This window comes from Nematolebias whitei, chromosome 5, assembly GCF_014905685.2.
Source record: "Nematolebias whitei isolate Nwh7 chromosome 5, NemWhi1, whole genome shotgun sequence".
Lineage (NCBI taxonomy): Eukaryota > Metazoa > Chordata > Actinopteri > Cyprinodontiformes > Rivulidae > Nematolebias > Nematolebias whitei.
The window spans coordinates 13,634,440-13,644,992 of record NC_056502.1 but is presented as its reverse complement, the minus strand read 5'-3'; the positions used below and the strand labels follow the sequence as shown (position 1 = coordinate 13,644,992).

At 38.7% G+C, this 10,553-nt stretch overlaps 1 protein-coding gene across 1 annotated transcript in view; it reads right to left on the bottom strand.

The window, feature by feature from the left end:
* Positions 1-953: 953 nt before the first annotated feature.
* Positions 954-10,553, bottom strand: part of LOC119409689 (carcinoembryonic antigen-related cell adhesion molecule 5-like) — an 11,815-nt gene continuing 2,215 nt past the window's right edge. The window contains exons 2-9 of the mRNA XM_037676590.1: positions 9,994-10,323; positions 7,721-7,999; positions 6,987-7,253; positions 5,004-5,282; positions 4,519-4,785; positions 3,653-3,931; positions 3,225-3,491; positions 954-1,060 (exon numbers count right to left, since the gene is read on the bottom strand). Of these exons, the coding sequence (XP_037532518.1) occupies positions 954-1,060; positions 3,225-3,491; positions 3,653-3,931; positions 4,519-4,785; positions 5,004-5,282; positions 6,987-7,253; positions 7,721-7,999; positions 9,994-10,323 (2,075 nt within the window). The remainder of the gene's footprint in view (positions 1,061-3,224; positions 3,492-3,652; positions 3,932-4,518; positions 4,786-5,003; positions 5,283-6,986; positions 7,254-7,720; positions 8,000-9,993; positions 10,324-10,553) is intronic.

Below are 10,553 nucleotides of genomic sequence, written 5' to 3'. Positions count from 1 at the left end.
TATTGATCCACATGTGAACATTTTTTTAATATATATAAGTACACACTTTCAAAAGGAAGAAATGAAAAATTGTGTTGGATCGCTCCAACATTGAAAAATTTAAACTGAATATAAAAACGTTGGTACTCACCTCTGAGGAAAATAAACTTTTACTTTTATATTGTCTTGTCATAAACATTGTCTTTGTCTTTGTTCATGTCTTCATACACATGTTCTTCTAGGATTAAAACACACACACACACTTTTTCTTTTGTTCTGTTTTCAAGTATTCACATAAAATGTTATAATTAAAATATTTCAATGGGCTGCTCATTCTTTTTCCAGTACAATTAAAAGTAATTTATTAAAAATGTTTCAACTTACTTTGAGGTTCCATCTCCAGAGCATTGACACCAGTGTCATTCCTGAAATCTAAAAGAAATGTGTTTCAAACATCATAACTTTTAAACTTTTGCTTTCAAACAACCAAACATTTTTACTGTTGTTATTTTTCACCTGAGAAGCATGAAATTATAAAATAATGGCAGAAGTCCTTTTTCTCTCCTTAGTCAGTCAGTGCTGGTCTATATAATGTGCACAGAACAATCTTTATACAAACCTTTATTGCCTGAAGGTTGTTGAGCTTTGAAATTATCTCTAAAAAAAAAAATGCACACACACACACACACACACACACACACACACACACACACACAAAGATCAACCAACTCATTAACAGTGCTGCATCTGTATATTTTAAGATCACTAAATAATAATTAAAAAAAAAAGGCATTAAAGCAAGGACAAGGTTAATTTTTTTAAAAACAAAAATTTGACCAAAGTACAAGATATTAACAAATTTAAACAAATGACTGACACAGTGACTGACACGTTTTACAGTTCACAGTGATGAATGTTGTAATTTAGTCTCAAAAGCAAACAAGCTCACTTCATGACAAGCAGCATGAGAACACTTACTTTCCTTTGTAAATTAAAAAGCCTCCTGCAGCTCCTGCACCAACAACTTTCAAACATGTAATAACTATTGCAGCAATGACATCACTTGAGAGACCTCTTGGTTCTGCAGAATCAAGAATAAAACAGAAAAGTGAGCAATTCATAATTTATATTTTAGGTTAGATAAGCTGAACCAAGAAGAAGCAGGTGTTATGACATTTGGAAACTTCACCCATTTAGTGTCTTTTTAATTATTTATGTGAAGTTTTTAGCCACTGAGTTTTAACTGAACTCTTGTGAAAAGGAAACTGATTTTTTCTTAAACATGTTATTTTTTTAAATTTAAAAACAAATATATAAATTCTGTTCTAACATATGAAATAATCAGAATCAGAATAAGCTTTATTATCATTTACCAAAATACAGTGAGATTATGTTCGTACAGTCGTTCGAACAATGAACAGAGTGCACGTTGCTGCTGCTAAAAAGCACACCCCCTTATTCTTTATCAAAATACTTTTAGATAGAAAAGGGTAAGAACCATAAGGCTAGATAGTTGTATTACAAAAAAAAAAAAAAAAAGATCTCAACAAATAATGCACATTAAATAAAATTTAGCTGAGAAAGAGAGTTTTGAATTACAAATTTCTGATTTTCCTTATATGCCCATTGACTTGCTGATCTTGTTTATGTCCTGTAATAGTATCACATGCTTATTTTTATTTTTCTTGCTTGCTCTCGGTGGAAAGCAGACGCGTCCTCCTCTGCTCCGTCCCTCGCTTCATTCCTGCTTTGCTCTTTTGTCTTGTGAATCTTTTTCAGAGCCCCTTCTTTAGCATACCTTCTGAATTGTTAAAGATAGATTTGATCAGCTGGTCTCTCAACAAAATTGAACATTTTTTCTCAACAGGTAGCCATGGTGAAGGAGAACCCTCTTACCTCGACGAAAACATTATTGGATCTATGATAAATGGATTTTACTGCTTGGAATTGGTGGAAATCTGGATTGTCACCAAATTATGTGGAGAATGTGCCGAGCTTGGCAGCACTCAGACTAAGTGCGAACTATATGTGGTGCTGTATCAAGTTGAGCAGACTGATCCTTATTGGGACTGAGGAACTTTCTGACAGTGTCCACGAATGGTTGAAAGGAATCAAGAAATCTTGGAGAAGCTGTCAGCTCAACTTGGTGTAAGTAATCAAATTTGGCTGTTTGGAGTCGCCATGAGAGAATGCACTAGTGCTACTGTTAAGGCAGACACAGAGATTTATGAATTCAGCCTGACCCAAAATACTTATTTTTATCTGAATCTGGACCTGGCCTTGGAAGGCAGACATCTCCGTTTCTCCTGGGTTGTTATGGAAACAAGGGCGCTTTGTCCCCCTCCCCACCCACTCCCGTCCCCAAGGTCATGGACCTGTGACAGAGCTCAACTGAGCTGGCTGATAAACAAACACGTCTTTTCAGGACTATGGCTGGGGTGAGGGCTCTGGATTGTGCTGTGCTACGACCTTCCCTCAAACTCAATGCCTCCACTGGCCTCCCTCACCTCCCCTGGCACAGCAACCTAGGAGATGTGAAGGTGCCAAGGGCTGCGCCACTCACCTGGTGGCCATGCTGGGACCCCCACCCCCTACCCACTCCACACGCATACGTATTGTCTATTTATGTTGCTTTGCTGTGGCAGATTTTTTTGATGCCTCAAACCGTGCCCTGTCAAGGACACGGTGTGAGAGATCTTTTTATACCTCTCTCCTTATATTTTCTTCATTTTTCTTATTTAAGCAAGAAGAGCAGCACATCTTAGAAGCTTCAGCCTCCTGTACACTTCTGTCCATCTTTAGGACAGCTGTACAGAGAGTAATGTCGCTGTACTTCATTGTGCAATGATAATAAAAGCATGGGGTGAGTGGTGGCGCAGAGGTTAGAAGATGGGCTTGTGATCAGAAAGTCGCAGGTTCACCTCCCGGCACCATCAACATCAAAATGTGGGTGGAAAAGGTGAAACACCCACACCTCTCCCCACCCTGGGCCCCTGAGCAAGACCCCCAACCCCCATCATCTGCTCCCAAACAGGTCTCTCTTGAAAATGAGTTCTCGTGGCTCAATGAGACTACCTGTATATATAAAGGGTAAATGAAAATTCTAATTCTGATTCTGGTTTTGCTTTTCTGCCAAACCCGATTCCCTCAAACATTTCTGTTTTTGACATCCTACCATATTGTTCTCTAGATAACAGAAATGTGGCTCAAGCTATAGTTGTAACAAAACTTTTACACATACGTACCCACTATTCGGACGACTACAGGCTGAGAGTGTTGACTCTTTAGAGTTTTGCTGTTAAAGGCCTGACAGCTGTAGTTTCCACTTTGGCTCATGTCAACATTCTTCAGATTGAGTTCTGATCCAGACTGAGGCAGAAGATCTCCATTCAGAAACCACTGAAACGTGGCAGCAGGTCTGGAGTCAACTGAGCAGGACAGGTGGACGTCTGAGCCTTCCTCAAAGTATTCTCGAGGTGGTAAGACTGTTAGTTTAATTTGTTCTGGTCCATCTGAATAATATGTAGTTAAAAATAACAAAAAAATATGACAATGGCAGCAATACAATTTAAAGGTTTCATACAGCCACATTAGAGCTTCAGAGCTGAAAGCTAAAGTGCTGGATGAATGAGGTAAAAAATAAATAGGACAACAACACAAGCCAGAAACTCACAGCTGATCAGGAGGTGTAATGGATCACTGATGGCAGTACTGAAGTAATTGGACACATGACACCTGTATGGTCCCCGGTCGTATCTGGTCACAATAATTAAAGTCAGAGTGGAGTGTTGCTCAGTGATCTGAACTCTGTCACTGTCGCTGACCTCAGAGCTGCCATTCATCCACAAGAAAGAGGGAGAGGATCCAGATGAAGAGCAGAAGAGACTGACAGAGCTGCTGAACTCCACCAGGTCTGTGGGGTTTGATCTGACCACAACGTTGGAGATCCGTGCTGCGGATCAAACACAGACGTGTTTTCACATGTCAGGGCAAAAGACAATAAGTACTGGTTTGTAGGGAGAAACTGGGAAAATTCATTATGTTTAATTACACACAGTTGTGTGTAACTGATTATTTATTGTGGCCCAGTTTACAGATATAAATCAAAAAACAAACTAAATCTAGAATAATATAATACATATATTTCACTGACGATGATGCACTTAACGTTTTAATAATTTTCACTTTATATTTTATTATCTCTAATTGAATTATGGATCAGACAAGTATGGGACATTCTGACTGACATATGTCCCTCTGTCTGCTCCCTTTGTGTTGTTGGGACTTTATTTTTCATTCTGTTTCTCTTATTTCTCATTCTGTTCCTGATGTTTTCACTCTGTGTTTTCTATCATTTCTCTCTCACTCTCTCCAGCCTAATCATCCACTTCCCAATCAGTGTTATCTCAGGTGCATTCATCATTTCTCGCTCTCCCCTCACTGTGTTTACATTTTACATTTAGGAGATGAAAAATTTCAAGACTCTGTATAGACTTTTGTATTATCTAAATTCTAAAAAAATGTTTGTTTCACACTTACCAAGCACAGAGACAGCAGAAGGTTGAGATGTTTGATATCTCAGAGTTTTGCTGTTAAAGGCCTGACAGGTGTAGTTTCCACTCTGACTCGTCTGAACGTTCATCAGTCTGAGTTCAGGTCCAGAATCAGGCAGCAGGTCTCCATCAAGAAGCCATTTTAAATCAGCAGAAGGTTTAGACTCAGCTGAGCAGCTCAGAGCGATGTCTGATCCTTCTTCATAGTGAACTTTTGATGGAGACACATTTGTTTGTACAGGTTCTGGTCCGTCTGAGTGGACAGAAACACACATGGAGAAAAAGCACAATTTTATTTGTTTTATGAATCAAATGGTGCTTTAAAATTTTGTTGTACAGATTTATTCCTAAAAATATTGTTTACATTATCAACAAAATTATGAAAACATCTAAAAAATATGCCAAAAATCTCAACTTAGATTTTTGCATGCCTGTTTAATTTTAAAAACGAACATGTGGTTAACAACTCACAACTAATGGAGAGGTTTACTGGTTGACTGGTTTCAGCACTGATAGGATTAGACACACGACAGCTGTATGATCCCTGGTCATATCGGGTCACACTGATTATAGTCAGAGTGGATCCTCCATCAGTGATCTGAACTCTGTCACTGTCTGTAAGCTCAGAGCTGCTGTTCATCCAGAGGAAGGAGAGAGAAGATCCAGAGGAGGAGCAGGACAGACGGACAGAACTGTTGAACTCAACCAGGTCTGCTGTTGGTGGAGTTACTCTTACATTGGAGACTCGTGCTGTTAATGACAAATAATATGATTGGTTGTATTCAATTGAACAGTAATTTTTAAATATTTTGTGGATTTTTTTTTTAAAGTCTGTGTTATTATTGTAGCAATCAATGCAACACAAATTATAGGAATAAAAACTGAATAAAAAAATGTAGGTGGAGTTTAACATTTGTACTTTAAGATGTAATCAATGGTTGGAGCTTCATTGAAAAAGCTCTATTCTTTGAGTTTTAAGAGTCATGGTTACCCTGACCATGACCTCTGACCCAGAGGTCACCTTTCATAACCACCCTGCAGTGGATTCCTTTAAAGTTACTCATGACCTGAATACAAACTGATTATTTCTATTCATTCATTATCCTGGACAATTAATCACTTACAGTTTGATCAGTACTTACAGATTTCTTAAGCTTTTGATGACAAAATATATTAATAAAATTGATGATAAAAATATATTAATAAATTTGATGATAAAACATATTAATAAATTTGATGATAAAAATATAGGGCAGCACGGTGGTGCAACTGGTAGAGCTGCTGCCTCTCAGCGAGCAGGTCCCTGGTTCAAAATCCAGGTCAGGGGCCTTTCTGGGTGGAGTTTGCATGTTCTCTCCGTGCATGCGTGGGTTTTCTCCGGGTGCTCCGGTTTCCTCCCACAGACCCAAAACATGCATGTTAGGCTGATTGGTAACTCTAAATTGTCCCTATGTGTGAGTGAGAGAGTGAATGGTTGTTTGTCTCGTTTGTCTCCGTGTGTCCCTGTGATGGACTTGCGACCCGTCCAGGGTGTACCCCGCCCCTCGCACAGTGATTGCTGGACATGGGCACCGGCAACCCCCGTGACCCAAAATGGAAGAAGCTAGTAAAAGATAATGGATGGATGGATGGATTATGCCATGTTCAAAATATGTCATAATAAATAAAACAAACTCAACTTTATGAATCTGTTTTTTTTTCTACCCTGAAACCAGTTAAGGGTGGATATGAATGGTGACCGCTGGGTCAGAGGTCATGATAAGGAGAGGCCCCAATAGTCATCAAATCAAACTCAAGTAACATTTTACATATTAGTATATTGATTAGATCATATTTGATTTTTTTTTCCTTATCAGCAAGGGAGCTGCATTTTTGGCCAAAATATAGGGAAAACCACATTTTAATGACTGGTGCCTTCAATGGTGTCATCTAGTGACTTGATAAAACTGTGGAGAGTATTTGGCTGCCATGATATAATCTAGTTGTCTCTTTAGACAAAAAGAACAGTGCTATTTAAAGCAAATTACTAAAACACATGGAGTCACTGAATGGCAAAATGATATTTACCCAACACAATGCTTTGTCAAAATGTGAGATGCTGTCAGACAGCTTTGTTCATCATAACAAATAAAAATAAGAAAAAAAAGCCTCCTAAATGTAATTTAAGGCTTAGGCTGGTTAACAGTTTTTTTTCTGAATCACTGTAGCAGTGAAAACTGTTCTGGCATCAGAACCATAACATCAAGTTGTGACACAAATCAAAGAAAAAATTTCACTTCTCAGTTTTATAGATTTTTCATTCAGTGAGGAGATATTAGTATATGCCACCAGCCAAAAGGCCTTCAACCCACTGAAATCAGGTCTGAAACCCACCTGTTAAGAATCACTGAATGGCGGTATGCAGGCAACTCTGAAACTGAATATTTTCATGCAAAGAGAATTGTTCAGACTTACCAAGAACAAACACTGATAAAGGTTGAGATGTTTGATATCTCAGAGTTTTGCTGTTAAAGGCCTGACAGCTGTAGTTTCCACTCTGACTCATCTGAACGTTCATCAGTCTGAGTTCAGGTCCAGAATCAGGCAGCAGGTCTCCATCCAGAAGCCATTTAAAATCAGCAGAAGGTTCAGACTCAGCTGAGCAGCTCAGAGTGATGTCTGATCCTTCTTCATAGTGAACGTCTGATGGAGACACGTGCAGCTGTATATATTCTGGGCCGTCTGAGTGGACAGAAAGCAAGTAAGTGGGCTGAAAACATACAAGAATAATTTGACAATTTTGTTTGTATTATGCTTATTGTTTTAATAAAATCTATAAAGTAAGCAGGTTTGTTGCTGTATGTGAAGTATGTTATGTAAAAATGCATTTTGAAATTTGTCAAATGTATAAATAAAAATTAAAGCTGTTATATTTAGTTTTTTCTGTGGTAATAATACATTTTTTGTTGTACTTGTATGGATGAATCAAATGAGGCTTTATAATTTTGTTGCAGATTTTAGATTTTACAAAGAAACTATTCTTTTCTCTTCTATATCATATTTTACAAAAAAAAAAGAATACTTATACTTAAAATGTTGTCTGGATTATCCATGCACAAATTAAAGATTTTCAGAAAGATGTGACAATAATCTAAACATACTTTTGCAAAATCAACAATAAAGAAATAACATGGTGGTTAAAAACTCACAACTAATGGCGAGGTTTACTGGTTTACTGGTTTCAGCACTGACAGGATTAGACACACGACAGCTGTATGGTCCCTGGTCATATCGGGTCACACTGATTATAATCAGAGTGGATCCTCCATCAGTGATCTGAACTCTGTCACTGTCTGTAAGCTCAGAGCTGCTGTTCATCCAGAGGAAGGAGAGAGAAGATCCAGAGGAGGAGCAGGACAGACGGGCAGAACTGTTGAACTCAACCAGGTCTGCTGTTGGTGGAGTTACTCTTACATTGGAGACTGGTGCTGTGGGAGGAAAACAAAATATCATTATAGTCAGTCAGTATAGTCTGTCTGGCATTTCTAGCCCAGAGAAGACTACACACTCCCTCCAATGAGTTTTGGGTTTCCTGCATCGTCTCTTGCCAGGGACATGCCTGCAAAACCTCGAAAGGGAGGCGACCATGAGGCATCCTAATCAGATGCTCGAACCACCTCAATTGATTCCTTTTAGTGTGAAGCAGAAGCGGCTCTACTCTGACTTCTCCCCGAATGATGGAGCTCCTCATCCTATCTCTAAGGTTGAGCCTGGCCACCCCTACAAAGGAAGCTCGTTTCGGGCATTTTTTATCCGGGATCTCTCTTTTGGTCAGGTAAAAATTGGAATGTCGAGCCAGTAAACTGAGAGCTTTGCCTTTCAATTTAACTCTCTCTTCCCCACAACAAAGTAGTGCCCTCGTTTATGAGTGTAACGAGTACAAGAAATACTTAGATTATTGTATTGGCATTCCTGCTAAAATATGTTGTCCTGTAATGAATGGGCTTTGGCGCCCTCTACTGGTAGGCTATAAATATGACCGGAAACAGAAATTCTACCACAGTTTTCCATTGCTCTGCTGTGGTAAGTCGTACACTTCAGTTCTATTCAAAAAAGAAAAGTTCAAGAGAAAGTATGTCTGATGTTACTTTTCTTATAGATATTTGTGCCAGTAGAGGAGCTGACCACACTATGTTTATGCTCTGAACCACTCATTACAGGACAACTATATTACATATTTTAGCAGGAATTTCATTACAATAATCTAAGTATTTCTTATACCCGTTTCATGAGGACACAACTCTAATCGACTGATCTATCTCTCCCTCCTTCCTACCATCACTCATGAACAAGACACCCATATACTTTAAAACTCCTCTACCTGAGGCAAGGAATTCCTCCCCCCGATCCTCCCAACTTGAAGAGGGTATTCTACCGATTTCTAGTTGAGAACTATGGCTCCCACTCAGAGGAACACCTGTTTTTTAAGAGTGCATTGCCCCTCTGGCCTCCCATTCATGGTTGTATAGTAGACTAAAACATATTGTAAATGAGAATTTTCAGACCGACTATCCTTTGTATTAAAATTGTGGAATTTATGCTTTAAATAATACTAAAATTTCTCCTTTACAATCTTTAAGCAAAGTCATTCAGTCTAACCCCCTTGGTAAAGTCCCATTATGAGCAAAAATATTATCACATATTAACAGATTTGATGATTATTATGAGGAGAGACATAACTGCTGTCTCACTCGGCTGGTACAGAAAATTGTCACTAATTGTTTTCATTGCGGGCGGCACGGTGGCGCAACTGGTAGATCTGCTGCCTCTCAGCGAGATGGTCCCTGGTTCAAATCCTGGTCTGGGGGCCTTTCTGGGTGGAGTTTGCATGTTCTCTCTGTGCATGCGTGGGTTTTCTCCGGGTGCTCCGGTTTCCTCCCACAGACCAAAAACATGCATGTTAGACTGATTGGTAACTCTAAATTGTCCCTAGATTTGACTGAGCGAATGAATGGTTGTTTGTCTCGTTTGTCTCTTTGTGGCCCTGTGATGGACTTGCGACCCGTCCAGGGTGTACCCCGCCCCTCGCACAGTGATTGCTGGACATGGGCACCGGCGACCCCCGTGACCCAAAATGGAATAAGCGGGTAAAAGATAATGGATCGATGGATATTTTCATTGCTTATTGTAAAATCTTAAAATCTAGAACATATTGATAATGAAACATATTATCTGAAAAAGTTAAATCTGGTCCTCTGGACATTCAAAAAAAACAAAACAAACAAAAAAAAAATGTAGAAACGTTTCGTCTTTCATCCGAAAGACTTCCTCAGTCTAAGGTGCTGAAACATATTATATTTTTTATATGATATAACATATGTTATCAGTATTGAATATAAATGCTTTATAGAATCACTGTTAAACACGTGTTAAAACATTGAAGATACAAAATAATCAGTGTAAGATTTGAAGATCTGCTTACCATAGACATCCAGCCAAGTCTTTCCTGTTATTTTAGAGGCACCTGGTGGTAAAAGTTCAACTCTATACTCTCCACTGTCCTTGAGTTCCAGATTCCTGAGCTCCAGAGAGCCAGTTGATGTAAACAGGGTGATTCTGTCTTTATACTCTGGTGCAGTTGAGTTTGAAGTAGGCCGTGAGGATATTATTGGCACAGAACTACCATTAAAACTCCAGCTCACTAATGAAAACTGTGTTTCTGTTGGAGTCATATTGGTTCTGAACATCACCGTCCCTCCAACAGTTGCATTCAGAGGACCATCTGGTAACACACCTCCTCCTTCAGATAAACCTGGAGGAAACAATTTGTTGTTTGCAAAAAAAAAACAAAAAAAAAACATCACAATATGCTTCTGACAGGTGTTGATGATCAGAATCAGAATCAGAATGATGACAGAAGATTTAAAGCTTTTTGCAGCTTGCACTTCCTGAATGATCAAAATTTCAACCTTTGAACTCTATAAATTTGAAAAATCAAATAATCATGTTCACTGTAATGTTTTAAGGTTTAGATTACTTTAT